The 21,824-nt window shown below is 37.7% G+C and overlaps 1 protein-coding gene across 2 annotated transcripts in view; it reads left to right on the forward strand.

Moving 5' to 3' along the window:
• The first annotated feature begins 2,235 nt into the window (after positions 1-2,235).
• The window catches only part of LOC134755618 (proton-coupled zinc antiporter SLC30A2-like), a 34,160-nt gene continuing 14,571 nt past the window's right edge, over positions 2,236-21,824 (forward strand). Inside the window, exon 1 of one of the 2 annotated variants that reach the window (XM_063692108.1) lies at positions 2,236-2,865. In XM_063692108.1, the coding sequence (XP_063548178.1) occupies positions 2,600-2,865 (266 nt within the window). In that variant the 5' untranslated portion in view covers positions 2,236-2,599. Of the gene's footprint in view, positions 2,866-14,934; positions 15,081-21,824 lie in introns of those variants that run through there. The other variant, XM_063692109.1, reaches the window with a different exon arrangement.

Here is a 21,824-nt window from a genome sequence, read left to right on the forward strand (position 1 = left end):
TGGTAGGGGTATATAAAACTAGATCCGTCGTGGGGTTCAAATGTTCGGGAACATCCCGGAATATTCTTGAATGTTGTGGAATGTTCGGGAATAGCCTGGAATGTCCCAGATCATTGTGGAACGTTCCAGAACACACTCGAAAGTTGTGGAATGTGCTAGAACATTATGGACTATTCGAAGCCTTCATACTCTCAGGAGATTTTCGACAAACACTTCCAGTTCCAGTTATCACTACACTAGCAGACGAAATTAATGCATGCTTAAAAAAACATATCTCTGGCCACACCTACAAATACTGTGGCTAACAAAAAATAATTATTTGGATATGTTATGGTCATAGAAGCTGAAAACGTATCTAAATGGACCAAAAATTTGGGGACATTTTTTTCAGTAAAAATGGAAAAAGCTCCTGGTTTTGAGTAGAAATAATATATACTTAAATTCAAAATTCTAAATATTCTAATACAATTTTTTTTAATAGAGATGCATATTTGCTATTTGCGAAGTGATAATTTGATCAAACATCGCTTTATTTGTCTGTCGCCAGTATTTGTCTTAACAAAATTTGACGAAGTAAAATCATGCCAAATGATAATTTTACCAAATAAATTAAATGCGAAGTGTTGCTACAGATTCATTTGGTAAATGAGACTACTGCGATAAGTTTGTTGGGAAGTCAAATTTGGCGAAGGGTACTTATTTGGCCCAAACGACGGAAGTACACCGGCTGACAACAGACGTCCAATTGTCCTCAAAACGGCAATATAATAGTCCCCACAGCGGTGGGGTGTGACTGCGAATACACAGCTTTCGCAGCTGCAAGGCGGATAAGGCCACTCATACCCCCAGAATCCCAGGGTCGGGTCGAATGAGAATGAGACCCACCACCGAAGAATTCATAACCCGCTCACCGCTTCTTGCTCATCGTCTGTCGCAACAACGGTTTGTTAAATAGGTAGGTACTTCAACGCTTTTCTCATGGCTATCTAAATTTCTTCCCTAATCGCATTTTGCCGTGGTCGTGTTTTACCACATGCGCTATATCTACCTATACCTACCTACAAACTTTATAGAATTTAAAAAATGCCATTAAAACAACGCGCAAACAAAACGCGTCACTGAAAAATATTGGCGATATCTAAGTTTCTCCTTATGTCAATATAATATAAAATACAGCAAAAAAATACAAAAAACGCCCGCAACCTGCGTCAGGTAAATCAAGTGTAATACGAGAACAGATTCTAGAAAGCAATTGCCGTCAGATTTTTAGGGTTCCATGTTCAACTAGGAACCCTTATAGTTTTTCGCCTTGTCCACCTGTCTGTCTATCCGTCCAAGGCTTTACTCCGTGATCTTTAGTGCTTGAAAGCTAGTTATATTTAGCTAGCTAGAGATATTTAGTTTTTAAGGCTATTATGAGATATACTTTAGCTTAGTAGTCAACAACTAACTACGAAGTCCATTATAGGTTATATAAGCTGAATAATGATTAGATATTACTTGTTTCTGCGCCGTGTCCCTTGCAAGTGGCTTAGTAATCGGGCCACGCGTGGAGCGAGGTCAAGCGTCCTCGTCAGTGGCCCTGGATCCTGATAACGCTCATTCAAGCTGTTTGTTAATACTTGTCAGTTCCTTACCGTGGGGAGCAAACACCTGGAGACACTTGGAAACGACGATGTTGCGGTTCTTCCCGCGTGATAAGCTATGTAGTGATGCGCCGAATCGAAAATACATGTACCTAACTATCAGAAGCAAATTTGGTACCGTGTTGGTACCTAATACCTAAGTATCTACTTATCGGACAGTTCGGACACTGTAAAACCTGATGTATTTTTAACTCGAAGCAAAAAGAGGGGTGTTATAAGTTAGTAGGGGTAGTTGGTTAGGGGTGTTATATATCCCTGTCTGTGACATTGTAGCTCCCAAATCGAGGAACCGATTTGATTGTGGTTTTTTAATTGAACTAAATATTAGTCTGGCTAGTCAGTAACGACATTAGGTACCTATTTAAGTACCTACTTCTCTATATGTATTGAGGGTAACAGAGATATTTGTGACTGTGGACCAGTTTACTACACAATAAAACTGTTTGGAACTATTTTATTCCTCGCGCCCATTTTCCTCCACAAGTGTCTTTAAAAAGCGTTTTGTTTCACCTTAAAACGGAAATGCTTCTTGTCAGAAATGTTTTTGTCTCATCTCTATTATAGGGCATTTGTGAATGAAAATACGCTTCCTATTTTTTAATTATTAGAGAAAAAGGTACTTCCTCACTGAAGTAATTGTTTAACTAAGATGGGTCGTATATTCACAATAGACCGCGATTTGCCTTCACCCTAGTTTTTGACATTGAAAGAAACTGTCGAACTTTTTCAAACCATTGTTGTCACGCGCCGTTAACACTGCCAGATGCGAATGTCCGTCCGCCCCCACAAATAGCAGTGGAGGGCAATGTCATCGTGAACTAGGTCGCGTGCTATTGTTTTGTTCTGCCGCGCGAAGTCTAGCAAAACGTTTGGTTTCACACACCGCACGTCAGTTCGCCCGTGCCAGCTGAGATTGACAGAACTGACGTAGTGTGTTTGGTGCGAACTGCGAAATGTCATCTAATATAATTAGCGAAAAGTTGCAGATAGATACGAAACTGAACGGTTTGAGTGGTTCGTTTAGTGATAAAGGTCTGACGCCTCTGAACGGGCGGTATAAAGCTAACAGTTTGTCGAGTGATAAGTTGAACGAGTCGAACGCGGATCGGGCGGCGATCCTGGACGATGTTGAGGCTCACCACGTAGCGGAGAAGTCAGAAACTCCTGGGTGTTTAGTGCAAAATAAAGTGATGGATCAGGAAAAACATAACGGAAACGGGTAAGTTTTCAGCCCTCTATTTCTAGACAGCAGAACGGTTTTGGGTCACCTTGGACCTTTGACAGTTTAAAAGTTATAGTGACCGATAAAAATAAATAATACATACGATACGTTTCGCGAGAGATCCCATGGTACATGTAAATTTATTGCCTTTTATTGATTTAAATTAAATTCCGTGTCTACTCAATAAAAACTTATACTTTATTTTAGTAAGTAAAAATTGTATTACTGAATTCTTAAATTGCATAACATACAGTGTTAGTTTATACTTAGAAGCACTATGTAAGCAAGGGAAACTTATTACTTAATCCTGACTCACTTAATGACCTGTACACCAACATGAGAGCAATAAATATTCTATTCTATTCTATTCTATTCTATGATTGATTGGACTTAATGTAATAAATAATTGAAGAAATATTTTTTTACTGTACTTTTATTACGTAGAACTATATAGTCATATTTAGTCAATCTTGTGAGTAACCCATTTTATTATATTTATTATATCTGTGTCTCACGGTAGTTTTGCATTATCAGCATCATAGGGAAATAATTATAGTTGTTACTAAATTATATTGCTGTGCTTGTGGCCTGCCCTCTGGGAGGGAGGCTCTTAGTGATGGCAATATTTTTTCTTATCAATACCCCAAACATTATTACTTTTTATTTTTATTTTATTATTTATTTTATAGCTATAAAATAAATAAATAAAATAAAATACTTAAAATTTCTATGAGATTACACTAAAAACACCTTATTTTGAATAAGTAAAACAAAAATTGACGAAATTGGATCACATGATAAAGAAATATTCCAGAAAAACCAACATACATCCGATTGCTGATAGATGTCGCTGAACACAATTATTCTTAGTATACTTCTGGTCAGAAGTCTTTCATGTTTTACATGAGATAATTGAAATTGGTATGGAACCCTCAATGCGCGAGTTAAACGAATTCACACTTGACCGATTTTTTTTAAATAGATTTAATACTGAAATATTTATTATTTGCATATTCATGACCAGGGCCCCGAACTTTCGTAGCATTTTTGAGCTGTCATAGGGACTTCTCGTTTATCGAATTCCGATTATACATATGTATACATATAGATAAATACAGAATGCAATATGTAAAATATGATTACGAGTAGAAGTAAACAACATGCAGTCTATCTCTTTGAGATAACCTTTAGATACCAACTTTTAGGAAATTATAAATAGAAATTCAACAATAATATTCTTTCTTATAAATTATAATCTTTCGCGATAAGACTGCATGTTGTTTACTTCTACTCATAATCATATTTTTTTACATATTGTATTCTGTATTTATCGATATACTTATGTATAATCAGAAGTCGATAAACGAGAAGTCCCTATGACAGTTCAAATCTGCTACGAGGATTCCGGGCTCTGTTCATGACTATGGTAACAAGGATTAGAAATCAATAATAGATCTATAACTCATATAAGACTTTAAGGAAACCACAAGGTAACATATTAATTGTTACTTTAAAGTGTATATTTATTATTAGTGGCATATTAGTAGGAATTTAAATTTCCTTTTGATATTTCTTAAAGCCTAAATTGGTGGTCCAGTGTATTAACAATTTCTTGTTGTTATTCCATCATTTATTTATTTTATTTATTTATTTAAACTTTATTGCACAAACAAAGAGAAATGTACAAAAGGCGGACTTAATGCCAAAAGGCATTCTCTACCAGTCAACCATTAGGTCAAACAGAGACATAAATGTATGTGTGTATGTATGTATGTGTGCATTATTACGTGTTTCTATTACCCATGTTGAAAATTTTAGTGTTAATATAATATATGTAGATAAGTAACAAGTTTTACTGTTTATCCCTAATAAATAATATTATTGGCAATTAAAATTAATAAATAACCGTACAAGTGCGAGTCGGACTCGCCCACCGAGAGTTCCGTACCCAAGGGGTAAATACGGGGCCCTATTACTAAGACTCCGCTGTCCGTCTGTCCGTCTGTCCGTCTGTCACCAGGCTGTATCTCATGAACCGTGATAGCTAGACAGTTCAAATTTTCACAGATGATGTATTTCTGTTGCCGCTATAACAACAAATACTAAAAACAGAATAATATAAATATTTAAATGGGGCTCCCATACAACAAACGTGAAATTTTAGCTGTTTTTTCCGTAATGGTACGGAACCCTTCGTGCGCGAGTCCGACTCGCACTTGGCCGGTTTTTAGTAATTGTTGTTATAGCTGCAACAAAAATACATCATCTGTGAAAATTTCAACTGTTTAGCTATCACGGTTCAAGAGATACAGCCTGGTGACAGATAGACGGACGGACAGAGGAGTCTTAGTAATAGCCGTTTCACCCTTTGAGTACGGAACCCTAAAAAACAAGCCTTGCGTGACGTGTGCGTGCACGGCTCTAACACATTAGCACACGCGCACGTGCACGGCTACGCACACGCAGCCAGTGTGCTCTGCGGGGCTGCCGCGAACCACGTTCGACTTGTTGCCTCTCTGTCGCACTTGTAAATTCGTACGTAAGTGTGACAGGGAGGCAACACGTCGAACGTGGTTCGCGGTAGGCCCTCTGGACTTTATGCATTAACTCCGTGCCGAGCTAAGCTCGATGCCCAAATACCTTATTTAAACGAAACTCGTGCCATTGAACTGATTGCAAATAAATTGACTCTCTAAAGAGTTACGTGCTTGCTGACGTGGGTCTGACATTCGCATCTCTGTAATGCAATAATGCATGAGAGCGCAATTATTTGTAATTTGTATTATGATCAGATTATTGCCTTTTGTTAGGGTTCCGTAGCCAAAGGGTAAAAACGGGACCCTATTACTAAGACTCCGCTGTCCGTCTGTCTGTCTGTCCGTCTTTCTGTCACCAGGCTGTATCTCATGAAGCGTGATAGCTAGACAGTTGAAGTTTTCACAGATGATGTATTTCTGTTGCCGCCACGTTGGAGCTATAACAACAAAAACTAAAAACAGAATAAAATAAATATTGAAGTGGGGCTCCCATACAACAAACTTTTTTTTTTGCCGTTTTTTGCGTAATGTTACGGAACACTTCGTGCGCGAGTCCGACTCGCACGTGGCCGGTTTTTAATAGGGCTCGCGGTCGAATCCGTGTTTCGTTTACACGTTTCGAATACCCGTTTCCGAATAATACGTAAACGGTTTTCTGGCCCGTTCCGCACGTTTAATTAAGAAACGTGTAGTTAAGACCCGTGTACACGGATAAACGGGTATTCGAAGATACGTATCTTATTTATCCGTGGCTCCGGACACGTCCTTGACGATAGTAGCGAAGGAACGAACGCCAGCTACAAATGAATAGACAAAAGATTCATGACGAGTTTCTGTCATATTTAACCTTATTCCGTGGGTCATAGAGTCGAAATTCAATAAACGGTTTAGAAAACCCTTTCTTGAGCAGGTAGTTTTTGCTTGCAATAGGTATTACGAGTATTCACGCTTCTTATCAAAGTAGTATTTTATATAGCACTTTAAATAGTTACTTTTTTTACGTTGCGGGTTAGCAATAAAATAAAATAAAAACCTGCTAGTACAAAAACCTGTTATTTAAAAAAAAAAATTAGAACCATCGAGTTCAGTATGTAGGCAGGAAGTCAAACTAATGTTCGAAATTGGCATTAGGTAAGTATTTATAAAAAATACATTTTTAACTTGCTTCTTTATTTTTAGTTTAATTTGAGAACATGATATGAAATTGTATTTCTTGTCATATAATGTAGTGTAGGTACACCTTATAAAACAAAGTCCCCCGCCGCGTCCGTATGTCTGTCTGTATGTTCGCGATAACCAGACCTCACCTGTGAATGAAGGTTTTCTTTGGGAATGTTTATGTGTATATTTTGTTAAGGTTTTGTTTAAATTGGTAGAAATATGACGATGTTTGCTAATGAAGTTAGAAAAAATCACGCTGACCAGGAGCTTAATCGGAAACGCTGCCCAATCTATTTGAGATATAACGACACAATGTATGGTGGAAAAAAGTTTACAAAAAAGTGCGCGATGGCTGTCTGTCTATATTTTAAGAATAATTAACCCATTATTAACTTCTAAAAAAACCGGACAAGTGCGAGTCGGACTCGCGCACCGAAGGTTCCGTACAAAATTTAATTTTAAATTTTAGTTGTTATAGCGGCAACAGAAATACATGTGTAAAAATTTCAACTGTCTAGCTATCACGGTTCATGAGATACAGCCTAGTGAGTGGTGACAGACAGGTGGATGGAAGTCTTAGTATTATTGGGCTTCCGATGTGAATACTTGTTACAGAATGTATTTTATTATGCTTGACTCTCCATGCGAAGCCGGGGCGGGTCGCTAGTTATTAATAAACACTTTAAATCAATTTGATAAAATTGCACCTTCTCAATAAATTCTAATTGTTTTTGCTGTAGGTACCTCTTACCATAGTAAAACGCTTTTTAGTGCGGCGCGGCTACAAAACAATTGAAAACATTTTCTTGTGCAGATGTTTTGACCTTATTACAACGACATAAAGCTTATAACTGGCGGTGACACTTGTGATAATAGTTTGGGAACCTACATGTTTTCGACGATGACAAACAAAAGGATATTGGAAAACAATGGATGGATGGACCATTTAATTTTATTACCTGAACGCTAGTGAGAAAGTGACCAAAGTGAATTATGAATGATTACCAATTTAAAGATCTATCTTAATGTATTTAGCAATATTATCGCAAGTTATCCAAGGTAGTATGTGTTTTTATGGTTCTTGGGTAAAATTCTGCTTTTCATTTGAGCATGATTACTCGATAATCCCGCTTTTGTGTACCTAACTTTTTTTGCGCCGTTGGCAGGTTTGTTGTTTTCGCAAAGCAGTAATACCCGAGATAAAAATAACCACAAAATAATTAAACTGTTATTTTTAATTAATATTGTATTCTGTCTGCACACCTATTATTAACGAAAAAATACTATACCATTATGTAATTATAAAAAAAAACTATGATCGATATCAAATTTATGTAATTAGCTTAGAAGCAATCGGTTTTATTAAATTATATAAATAGTTTAAAATAAGAATTATATATACCTACTATTAAACATAGGAAGATGGCTCAGTACCTATGTTTTATCAATACGGTTAAAAACAATTAAAAAAAAGTAATTGTGCGGTTTTATGAAACCACGATGCAAGTGAAACTTTTTTCGGATTGTAGGCATTTAACTAAAAAATTTCGGAAATTAATTCGAATTACGGTATTAAAATCGAGGTTTTAATGTTAACTTAATAAATTGGGGCGATAGAATAAAAGTTTTACTTTTAAAAATCGTACGACAAACGAATTCATCTGAAGTCAACATAATAATAGTGGAAAGTGGACCTTGTTACCATTGTACATTGGCTCAAACTGGTTCGGAGTATTCAGACCCGTTCGGAACGGTCTTAAGTACCCGTGTACACGGAGATACGTGTCTGAGATACGTTTCTTGAGAACGTTCCTTCGAAACGTTTTCGAATCCCGGCGGTTCCGTGTAAACCGGGTTCTTAGTACCGCCGGGCTTAAGAACACGGGTATTCGTTTCGGCGTGTAACACGGATACCGGGAGCCCTACTTTTTAATGTAAGTTAATTATGAAGCGGTAACTGAGTGGTTAAAGGCTCGGCCAAACACAAGGCGAGACGCAGCGCCGCGGTCGCGCGGCGCGACCGCCGCCCATGCTAACAGGTTAGCGACGTCAAACAGACTGCGTCCCGCCGGCATCGCGCCCCGTCGCGCGTGGCCACGCGGCGCGGACGCGGCGGCCCGCGGCGGCACGCTGGGTCACACATCAGTCGGACGTGAATGAGAAACCTTCCGCGCGCGTATGCTGCTGTATCGGGCGCGAGTCACGCCCGCATCGCGCCGCGTTCGCGCGCGCGATGAGGGCGTGTTGAGAGACTTAAGAGCGCGAGGCCGGCGCGACCTGTTTGAACAGGCATCACGCGGCGCGGACGCGGCGCTGCGTCGTGCCTTGTGTTTGGCCGAGCCTTAAATACGCGTGTGGGAAAATAGGGGGTCGTAGGATTAAATACGACCTGAGCGACCGAATATTCGAATATCAAAACAGAGGGCCTACCGCGAACCACGTTCGGCATGTTGTCTCCCTGTCACACTTACGTACGAATTTACAAGTGTGACAGAGAGGCAACACGTCGAACGTGGCTCGCGGTAGGCCCTCAGGTCGAATATTCGACAAATTCGAATATTGGAATTGCAAGCCCTAAACTGATTTATAATTAAATTCCAATAATCTAACCTCACTTTTTCTCTTTTCCGTATGTTTTAAGAAACTAAACAAAGCTAAAAGGATACATCTATTTATTTTAAATGCTAGAGTATGTAAAAGGGAAATTTGAGTTTACTTCTTTACATATTTTCCATTATTACGAAAGAAAAAGGATCTGAGTGAGGTTAGTTTTTTGGAATTTAATTACAAATCATAGTAAGCAGCGACGTCATTTTCCATAGCGTTGACGAGACGCTGTCGCTAGTGTGGGGTGGCCCTTTCTTAAGGCGGTTCCCTGAGCCAGAAGGCGAAAAACCTCCTTATATGATCCTGTTTTTCTAAGAGGCGTTGATATTCGTAGACGTGGAAAAAATATATGTAGTTCTTGACTATATTATGTTTAATATCATAGCTTCCGATAAGTACACGAATTATGACACTTCGCTCGATACAATTAATTCCCAAAGTAACCTCTACCTCGGACTTTTAATCCAACTTTACTCGGTTATTTATTATGTGATACTATAAACAAAAAAAGAAGAAACAACAATCTTAACTTAAATAGTAATTTCATAGCTTTCGAATTTCGATATTGTAGGGTAACGTTTTTAAAATAAATAAAAATCGTCAAAATTCGATCAAAATTGACACTTGGCGCGCATGATCTTTCCCGTTCTTTCTTGCGAAATGTGACAGAGACAGCGGCAAACCGATGGAACGGCCTTAACCTCAACATCGCATCCCCCTCGTAGTCTTTTGTTCCTAGTCCTTGCTGCAGGAAAGGCAGGAGCTGCCGCAAGAATCAAAGAATCAGAATCAGCAGTGGGAAGTGGGAACATGAGTTGGTGATGACCCGATGACTGTATTTGAACTGTAATGTAATATACCGTTGCATACGCTATTGTCTTATGGTTGCTGGTTTCAAAACAGTATATTAATGAGCAAACGTTACACACGTCTGCGCACGTCAAATGCATCCAAGTTAAACAATACAAAATATTGTGAAAAGAGCTGAATGTATTTACATTTGTTTTTAGGGTTCCGTACCCAAAGGGTAAAAACGGGACCCTATTACTAAGACTTCGCTGTCCGTCTGTCCGTCCGTCTATCCGTCTGTCCGTCTGTCTGTCTGTCACCAGGCTGTATCTCATGAACCGTAATAGCTAGACAGTTGAGATTTTCACAGATGATGTATTTCTGTTGCCGCTATAACAACAAATACTAAAAACCGAATAATATAAATATTTAAATGGGGCTCCCATACAACAAACGTGATTTTTTTGCTGTTTTTTTCTGTAATGGTACGGAACCCTTCGTGCGCGAGTCCGACTCGCACTTGGCCGGTTTCTTTATTATTTTTCACCTCAGCAGCTCGAACATTTTGTGGGCGCTGTATATGGGTTCAGCCGCTGGTCTACCACACACGCCTCTTATTAAACAACAACATGGAAATGATATAACATCGCAATCGTACGATAGGCATGCGATAATTCTCACTGCAAACTAAAGGGTTTAGATTTTTCCGGTAGACGGTGATGATTTTAGACACATGAATGTATAAAAAATAAAATAATTACTGTTCATGATAATATTGACACTGAAACTGTATGACTTCATCATGTTTACCTGAATTACGACAGCAAGGTGTCCTTTTATGTTTTGTTGATATTGTAATATCACCACACGGTATTCGAAATCTTTAAAACGTTTATAAACTCTGCAGGAAACGTAAAACGTAATTATTTTTTGGAATGAAGTTTTGGAACGAAGTTCCTAATCGCACGGTACCTAGAGATGAAACGGATAGTTGTTTGGCCGGATACCGAATGTTCGGCCTGACCATCGGCCGAATGTTCGGTATCCGGAGTATCCTGCAGCCGAATATTCGCCCGGCGGAACTATGCCTTCATTTCGGTTTTTAGGTGCGCATTGTGCAAGTGAACGTGCAAGTGAGTGATGGAATGTTTAATTTGTTTTAATGACCGTGACTGTTTCTTTAATGCAATTTGTTTATTCCGAAATCAAGCAGTTACTATCCGGTATCCGGCCGGATATTAAAATAAGGGTCGGATACCGGATAGTAACCGAACCGGACTTGGCGGATCTAGGCGGGGCTAGGCGAAAATAGTGTAAGAGTTTTCCGTTACGACCCTTTATTAACTTCGTTCTAATCGAGTGTTCCATGAACATGAAAATGATTTCCTCATATGTAATGTGAAAAAAGTGTAAGTTTTCCGTCGCGAGTTTCCGTCACGACCCTTAACTTCGTTCCAACCGAGTGACGAGTGTTCCATGAACATGAAAATGATTTCCTCATATATGTGATGTGAAAAAAGTGTAAGTTTTCCGTCATGATCCTTTCTTAACTTCTTTCCAACCGAGTGTTCCACGACACTCGTGCATTTTTTTGTATCCCGATTTCTGTATAAAGTGATTTAAGTGATTCATTTTAATTTGTCTAGACTTTAATAACTCAGTAAAACTTAAATAGGCACGCCAAGGTCGCCAAGAGATAACACTTAGTAGTTTTAATTTTAAACATGAGCGTTTTTAGAAATAAAGGAAAAAAAAACTATGTCGGGCAAGACTCGAACTCGCAACAGTCGCAACTCAAAGCAGCTTAAGGGCATGGCACACTGCGTCCGATTCGCACGTCGCTTCGAAATTTGAGCGAAACAACTCTATGCACGTACTATAGGGATATCCGGCTCGCACACGGAAGCAGTGTGCCATGCCCCTTAAGGGCCACCTAACACTAGCGTGACTAGACTGACTAGCGTCTCCCGAGCGTCGGCGTCTAGTCAACTATGTCTGCTGCTGGGCGCAACGTTGGCGCAACTGCGCAGCGACGCCATTTTCTATAGCGCTGACTATACATAAGTATAGTATAACGTATAGCTATAGACACCTACGCTCAAAATGGTATCGTAAGCAGACGTAATAACTGCTAAGATACAAAATGAATGAGGCCTTAATATTTTAAATTGTCTAATATTTGAGTCCGATGCATTCTCCGACTTTCCAGGCCGTCTATTGTCTCTTAACCTGGCAAAATATTGAATCACATACTTACGAAGTAAGGAGTCGAAAATTCCAAAGGAACCGAGAGGCTACGGTGTTAGCTTTCCATCAGACGACCGTAGGGTACGCTTGTTTGTTATATAACATAGTGGTTTAAAAACGAGTCGGACTCGCGCACGAAGCGTTCCGTACCATTACGCAAAAAACGGCAAAAAAATCACGTTTGTTGTATGGGAGCCCCACTTAAATATTTATTTTGTTCTGTTTTTAGTATTTGCTATTATCTGTGAAAATTTCAACTGTCTAGCTATCACGGTTCATGAGATACAGCCTGGTGACAGACAGACGGAAAGTGGAGTCTTAGTAATAGGGTCCCGTTTTTACGGAACCTTAAATAAAAAACACCAAGCACGTGTGCACTGCCTGCTGTGCATTGAACTCACTTATCATTTATCTAAACAATAAACTTATAATCCTTATGTTTATCCATACTCGAACTTGTAGTAGCTGTATCTAATCACTCTAATCGGATAAATACAAATAATGTGCGTACTATCGTGTAATAGTAATTAGTCGAATTTGAAAGCTCCCACTTTTGAAATGTAGCTAAAATAATATTTTTATAAATCTAATTAACTAATAGTTACGGGGTTTTGCTTTTAGGGTTCTGTCTAAAAAGATGTATTATCGAATTACTTTTAAGTTGTCGTCAGATTTACGAAGGAGACTAATAGTTTATATAGCTCCTGTTTATATAAAACAAACGAAATAGAGCAAAAATAGGTTTTGTATGAAAAATTTAAATTCGCTGTATTTTTTTAATTATGGTATCTGAAGATACATAAACTAATTACAGACATAGATATAGGTACCTTATCTTATTGTAAGTACAAAGTTTCAGAGCAAACTAGCTACTCGTTTTAAAATGAGAGCGTAACTACGTTTGTATGGAGAACCGAGCTTGCCGGGGACCTTTAAGTAATATAATATATACTCAGGTTTTTGATCATCGATTAAAATAAAGATGGAATAATTTAATCGTAATATCCATTTCATTCAGATTGACAAGCTCATGATTAAATTCATATCATATCAGTGATATGATATCACGTTGGTTTGAATGAGACTATAATATATTATTAACATTTTAAATCACAATGCAGGGATAGTGTAGGGCGGCTTCTACATACAAATGTAGTCCCTTTTCCTTTCTTTATATTGACATTATAAAAAATATTTGTACACAATTTGAACCTATGCCCCTTAGTTTGACTTTTATTTATATATTTTTATTGAGATAAATCACGATTGCATTATATTTGATATAAAAGCATCGTTAAACCAGATTGGTTTGTCTCGATACTGTACTTAAACTTAAATATACAATACAATACTTACACGTCTAATTCGTAAACAACATAATGATCGAATTTAAACTATCGTGAGACATTTTAACTTAGCTAACTTAGAAACATGTCGCGTGAGTGACTAAAAATACGTGAGTGAAACTGCTAAAAATCACAAACTGATATCACATTGGCTGGCAGAGCAAACAAGAACCAGGTTAGCGCATAGGTACTTGGTACAGGCTGCTCCATTCATTATACTAGCTTTTGCCCGCGACTTCGTCTGCGTGGTTAGTAATTTGGGTAGCTTAATTTTTATCCAATCTGCTTTTTATCGATTCCCCATACAAACTTCCAACCCCCCCTTTTCACCCCCTTAAAGGATGACTTCTGGGATAAAAACTACCCTATGTCCTTCCCCGGGACAATATAATAGTTCTGAAATAGAAATTAAACGTTCCTGTCTCGTGACCAATTGAATTCGACAAAAAAACGTAACCACATCAAATTTGGGCTTATCTATCAATCGTGTTTAAGACCTTTCTAGTCTTAAACACGATTGATAGATGTGTAGTGTAAGCTGTGTAGGTAAAGGACAGGAGGTACAGTCAGGAATAAAATCATGTATCAAAATAATTACAAACTTCTTATCCTATATTAAACAAATTTTTATCCAACTGTTTGTCGCTACTCCCTCTAATGACGTATTCTTTGATACGAACGTTTCAATGTAAACAGACTATTGCCAATTCGAATTTGTCAAAGGACTGTCTCATTTCAAACATAGACAGAGAGAATCATATACTATCTTTGTCTTACACTAGTACTAGCACCCCAAAGAAAAGGATGAGTATAGTTTTTTTGTTCTTATTTACTGAAAATTTGGTTTAAAAAAATGATTTTCCATTTTAGTGACACCCGTTCTTGGAAAAATCAGACGGTTATTGTTCAGAACGGAAATCAACAGAATTGGAATAAGCCCAAAAAACTTTCAACCATTCAAAGGAGATTTCGATAAAGTCGTGCCTATGATGCATTCCACGAGAATGTCCCTTACGAAACGCCGTTCTTTTAATAGTTCTGAAAAGGCTTAGAAAATGATATTGGGTCTGGTAATATTTCATGACTGCAAACAAATTGGCAGTATATTCTCGAGCTTTACGGATTTAATTGAATTAGCTGCCATACAAGGCAAAAGCATTTCGCAAGGGACATTCTCGTGGAATGCCCCCTAAGCTAACAGGCGGGTACCTATACAACATGATGTTTCCAGTATTATCGGCTCCTATTTGCACATCGTTATGTTATCTCCAATGCGAAGGAGTGCCCGGTAGGTGATAACCACTCAAAGTATTCTAGATAACGACCCAGTAATGGTTGGAATTAGTTCCTATCGTGCGTTTAGACTATAACTAGTAGTAGTAAAATTCAAGCTGTATTAGTGAGTCTGTGCGGTTTTTCTCTATTTAGGTATTAGAACGTAGAACCGACGTTAGGTAGAGTTTAGTGCGTGTTCAAAGTGGCATTAGGATACAAGGATGTCTGAAGATAGCAAGCCGTTGATACAGTGAGTTTACCTAGCCTTTCTATGACACGTGTCTCTTGCAATATAATAGGAATATAATATTCTTGGTTGTTTACCGAAAAGTAAGTATTGAAATACAAAAGAAACGTAGTCAACAAATATATTGGAAAAGAGCAGGTGGTTTTTATCGCTAAAAATTTACTTACCTGGTACCATTTAATCTTAAAATAATTCTTTGTAAAATAGTGTCTACCTATATATATATATGTGTGTCATTTTCAAGCAAAAGGTACCATCATTGTCGCTTGCCATAAGAACGCTCTGACAGGTTTTTCGTATAAAGATACAAGCAATTTTAGTCCTTATGGTAAGCGACAATGTGGTATCTTTTGATTGAAAACGTCATATATATGATATATAATGTTTGCAGTTATTGATAGTACTTTATTCGTGTCGTGTCTATATGTATAAGTAAACTAGGTTAGATGACAAATAGTAAGTATACCTACCGCGACACGTGTTAGTACTAGGCTAAAACCACGCGACTTTATTTGAAACTGAGAGCCGAATTACCCAGGAATTAATACACTGGAAAAAAAAATTTACGAACTTATTGAGTTATTCAAAAATTAACTGAACTAAAGTAATAAAGAAATAAATGCTGAATAATATATCTTAGAACCGATTTTGTTGAAACGAACCGACCTGTTGGCTGTTGGCCGGTCAGGGTTTGAAATTATCCTGATAATTATAATCTTTGATAATTATCCGATAAATATCGGATAATTATCTCAGGTATGGATGGGGCGATATTTATGTATTTTCTTTGAATTCTTTGATTGTAAAAAATAATGATTGGGGCTGGGGAAAATAATAATGAATAAGGTCTTTTGCTATGTACAAATAAAAACTGACCTTATATTGATTAATTTTAGGTTATTATTAAATCGATAATTATCAGGCATAAAAATACTTAACGATAATTATCGCCGTAATTATCAAGTTAACTATCATTGATAATTATCCTTTCGAACCCTGTGGCTGGTGAAACCTGTGTAACACATAGTTATGTCGCAAGTCCCAATATTTGTGTAAGTAGACAATATTTGGTTACTGTTATGCAAAGATTTCTTTCATTGGAATATTTAGATATAATAAGGAAAAAGTAGCCTTCAAAATAATACTGTTTCAACGTTTTAAGCTTCTCCTTTAAAGTTTGCTGTTTTGTAGATACGCAGTATTTACCAGTGCTAGTTACTTACGCGGATTTGCACTATCCCCGTCGATATCTAATGTTCAGAGTTCTAATAAATAATAGATTCATATCCGTTAAAGGAGTGGCAAAGCTCCTAAAATTCATGTACCAAATCGGTTGGGTTTTTTTAATGACGGCATCTGTTTAATCAATGTTAGGCGCATGTACATAGAATAACGTGGATTGTACATTCCCGGCAGATTTTACGACACAGACGCTATTGTCTTCGAATCTGTATGGATAGGTCTATGCATTGTGTATTATTAGTGCATATTATCTAGCGAATAGCATACTAATTATATATGCAGGCTACTTGTTAATGTACTAGACACGCGTAGAATCTAGGAGCTGAATTACTTTAAAGGAAAGGAATGTATAACGGGCAGTGCGAGGAATTGTTTGAAATCCCTGCCGCTTCTTTCCGCTATCGCTCTAGGCGACAACATTTCCATCATACTGTATCTTATAACAATTACAATTATAGCAAACATGGCTAGGACAACAGACCACCTTAACTTAGGACACGCAGCTTGAAAAAGAACATTCACACACACATTTGTAGCTACAAAGTACTGAATTATTTTGCTTTCTGGTTGCTTGTATTATTTGCAAGTTCTTGTCGTCGTCAATAGAACTTGCAAATAATGTAAAAAAACCATTTTCCTTTCATTACTTCGTGATCTCGCTTTTTAAAAGGACAACAATAACTTTATCCACAGTCTATATACTAAAATGTTTTATTTACATACATTTTTAGTTAAATTAAATGTTAATTATTAATATTTCAGGGAAAATAACCTTCGTAAAAATGTTAGGTTATGTGTCAAACGCTAACAAAACCTGTCATATTTGTTTACATTATATGCAAGTTCTATTGACGACGACTTTACTATCTTCTGTCCAGATTCAGAGGCTTTTTCCACGATATTGACACGAGTCACTTTCAGTCACGTTTCTATCTAAATCTAAACAACTACGGCTGAAAAGCGCTGTGTCCACTGTCTAGCAACAAAACTAGACACATCTTCAATGAAGATACCTATTTAGTAGACCTTATATCATTGCAATAAAGTTTAAAATGATCACTACCTTCATTGGTAGTCATAGTTTTATATGAAATTGTAAGAAAACCCGTTGCAACGAATCTCAAATAAAAGAAACAGATGCGTGTCAAATCGCAATCGTTAATATTCATTTCGTGTTGTGTTGGGTGTCGTGTGGTATATTACTTACTAATACTCATGTAACGAATTACATTTTACAAATATTTCCTAATACATAATGTTGTCATTACCAACCAACACGAATTTTCGAGACGTACATATTTTTGCCGATTGTTGTCTACGAAAGCAGTTCTTCAGTTACTAGAGGATTTAGGGGCGTTTGTGAACTACTAGTTTCTGAAGTTACATCTCTTGATAACAATCTACAATGTATTAAAATTCAATATAAAAACTCACAAATTTGCGGTAGCCTCTTCTTAAAGGCATTCGAACTGTTTTGAGAAGTGAGAAGTTTTCCTGACTCGCCAAACGTTGGCCATATAGGTATCTGAGTATTGATTATGCAGTAGGTAACTAGGTATCTATGCAGTTATCGATATTGCATATAAAGAATTTCCAATACTAATAAGTACAAAAGCGACACAGCTGAGTCTATTGTGAGTCATGATCATGATCAAACTTTACATTAAGTCGAACAGCCAAAGTTAGGACGTGCAAATATTATACTTGAAATTTTGCTATGCGACTCTTATGCTGGTTTCACACGGGGGCAGGAGAGTAAATGAGGCAGTAGAGTGTAGAGTGGACAGACCAGTATTAATCCGTATAATCCGTCTAAATAGTTTTATTTCAGTATTAATATCATTTGAGCATTTCGCTGAAGTGTTTAGGGCCCCGACTTCTATAAGAGAGATTACAGTCGTACATTGCCAGACTCTGTCCGATATTGATGAAGACCCTCCGAGCATAAGAGAGATCATCAAAGCAGTTACATAGTCAAAATCTGGCAAGGTACCCGGTTAGGATGGGATCACGGCTGAAGCTCTGAAAGCGGATGTACATGCATCTCACCGGTAAAATTCTCGAGCCACTACTGACGCGCATTTGGGAGTACGAGCAAGTACCAACATCCTGGATGGAAGGCATTATTATAAAACTACCCAAAAAAGGAGACTTATCCCAATGCTCTAACTAGAAGGGTTTAAATCTGTTACCTTACTTTCGAGGATAACAAAAGTGATTGACAGCAAGCTCAGAGTAGAACAGGCAGGATTAAACCAGGGCATTCATGTGCGGACCAGATCAACCTCTTGCGAGTGTGAGGTTTTTACTTTATTCGTTGACTTTGAAAAAGCATTCGATAGCGTAAAATGGGCCAGCATATGGAGGGTTCTGAAGCTTAACGGTGTGCCAGATAAGCTGATCAACATTATAAAAGCACTCTATCATGGATCTTCGTGTAGAGTGCTTCACAAGGGAAAGCTCACCGAGAGTACAGATGTCTCAGCAGGCGTCAAACAGGGTTGTTTGCTTTCCCCACTTCTGTTTCTGGTGGTGCTCGACAACGTGATGTGCAGAGGCTTGCCTTGGACATCTGAAAAAGACCTCGAGGATATCGACTTCGCAGATGACCTCTGCCTTATAGCAACCACGCGTGAGCAACTCCAAGACAAGGCAGAAGATAGCACACTACAGACTAGCAAAAAAGGCTGAAAAGGAAGGATTGCGCATTAACTACAAAAAAACAAAGGAAATGCGCCAGAACCCAGAACACAACCGATTCAACTCCAATGCTTTTGGACAAGTGACTTTTGCTATCTAGGCAGTATTGTCGACATTGAAACACGAATAAACAAAGCCCGAGCATCATTCAGCCAGCTTAAACCTGTGTGGAACTTCTCTACCCTGACAAGAAGAACTAAAGTGAGGATCTTCAATTCCAATGATTAGGTATATAAGGAATAATATTTCTAGTTCTTGTTTCATCTTTAATTTTGATATCTGATGGCGGCCCTTGTGTATAAATCAGGAATGCGAACGATGCTGCGGCTCGCCTCTCGTTCTTTTTGCCTCCTGCCGAATTTCTCCGAAGTATCGGCCACCATCGACGTGTAATTTATATCTTTTCCTCATACCTGTAGGACAAAACTTTATCATATTTAAATGTGCCGTTTTCAAGTAAAATCTAAGTAATCTAAGTGTTAAATAAGGCGGTTGTCAGAAATTTGCAATTTGAAAAACAGTTTGAAAAATAAAACGGTTTCTGAGCCTTGGCAATATGTAGATGTACTCGTAAGACTGGCCACAAGTGTACATCTTGATTTGTACTTATTATTTAATTAAATGGCAACGTTTGATAATAATGATATCGTAATCATTACCTTGGCGCGTACACTTACGATAAAGAACATAAGCATCGTTTATTATCTGTGATAATAAATATAGTTACTATATTTATTAGGTATAAAGACAAATTCATTTTGCGTTTGGGCCTTCTCCGTATGTATTGCTAATTTGCTACATCCCTGTCGTCTGTTACTGAATTAAGAAAGGTACAAGTTGGAACCCGGCGACCTGTCGATTGCAGACGCCAGCGCCACGTCGCGGCGATACGACTGGTTTCTATGTATTTCAAAGAAATACCATTCGAAGTCAGCGACACGAAGTCAACGGAGCGACAGGCCGTAGATCAGCGGGCTGAGCACGGTAGCAATTTTATCGCCTGTCATCATGCCTGTCGCCTGTCACGTTCTAACAAATATGTAATTCCGAAAGTGACAGGCATAGTGACAGGTGATAAAAATGCAACCATGCGGAACCAACTGCATATTGCGCTACCGTTCTGCAGTCGGGGTTGAAATTGTAACATCTGCAGTCGCGACACGTCGCCGGGTTCTAACTTGTGCCTTAAGGCATGTAAAGCGCTTAATCACAATTACATAAGCACATATCACATATTTATTTAACGCCGCGATAAGTATTCGATCTCAAGAGGGTAGTCTGCGAGTTCGTTGACATGACTCCGACCTTATTAAGGACATATCGACTAAAACGTGTAGTAATATCGATAAGCAAATAATTGATAACACGTTTGGCATTTATCGAAGTAGGTGTTTGTAGCGCAAGTTTCTGTTGAATACAGACAGAGCGGCAACATAGGTTTAAACCCTAGAACAGATCCTGATATTATACATGAACAAACATCCGTTGTAACTTTAATTTGTGTTTTTTACAAATAGACCCACTTACAACTTGTAACAACAAGTGGGTCTACTTGTAAAAACACAAATTAAATTATTTTCATAGAAAGTAATTTAATTTGTTCTTAGTGTAAACATTCAAACAATTTACAAATTCGCAATGTATTTTTTAATTCATTCAATTTATATTAAGAGACGATGTTGCCATAAGTTGCAACACAAAAAACTACCTTAAATTACCTCCAACTTGTGTGATCTTGGAATTAATCATATAACTGACCTAATAATTTTACATATCACAAGAAAGATAGTCGCAAAACAATGAATCTACACCTCACTGCTTCTGAACGCTTTTTCAACCGTATCTACAAAACGTACAATGAAGGTTAGCTACCTAATCATGTTTTTCTACATGCCTAATTGCCTTAAGATGGAAATAAGTGCAGTCACTTGCAATAATATCGGGCACAAAGAAGTATACCTATGGTAATAGGTAGGTATATGATACAAGCATCTTCCCCCTATCTTCTGCGTGTAATTCGTTGAAGGTGAACCATTCTCATCTCTAATCATCTCAAATTGCGACCCCCATTGCACTTAGGAGATGGATTCCAGAATAAAATGCCCTTCTCCAGGTTATAAACTATTTGTATGTGTAACAAGGTTTTTTTTTTGCGTGATGAGGGACACCAAATCAGATATACAAATATCTATACAAATCCTCGAATTTTAGTAAATGGGTAAAACGAAATTAGGTTGAATTTAAACCGAATCAAACACACATTTTATATTATGTCCAGGATTGTATTATGATTGTAGAATATAAGAGCGAGCGTGTCATATACATGTGTTTGCCCGCTTCATTTTGTATTATTATTGACCGTACCAATAGGGAATATTACGCGAAACTTTGCCTAGGGAGCACCACTACCACAATCTGAGGGTGTATCGCGAAACAAGAAAATCGAAATTTCGTTATCTAACCTCTAGCTGTCACTCTTGCATATTCGAGCGATAGAGGCAGATAGCGAAATTTCAGATTCGCGTTTCCCGGTAGGTCCTTTGTAAACAAACCGCCTCGATGCATCAATGTCATATTTTATTATCTCTGAAAACTTGTCAAAAACCTGTTAAAGGTACAGTATGTCTAAGTTACTCTAATATGGTTTACTAAAAAGGCTAGTGCTGCACTCTGGTGGCAGAACATTGCAGTAATATCCCCTATTGGAACTGTGGCGTAGTTTTAAATATTGACGCATGCAATTACCTACCAGTATAAATATATGTGTATTCTAGGTCATAATGTCATAAAACTATGAATGCAATA

The sequence above is a fragment of the Cydia strobilella genome, chromosome 3, assembly GCF_947568885.1.
Source record: "Cydia strobilella chromosome 3, ilCydStro3.1, whole genome shotgun sequence".
NCBI classification, from domain to species: Eukaryota; Metazoa; Arthropoda; class Insecta; order Lepidoptera; family Tortricidae; genus Cydia; species Cydia strobilella.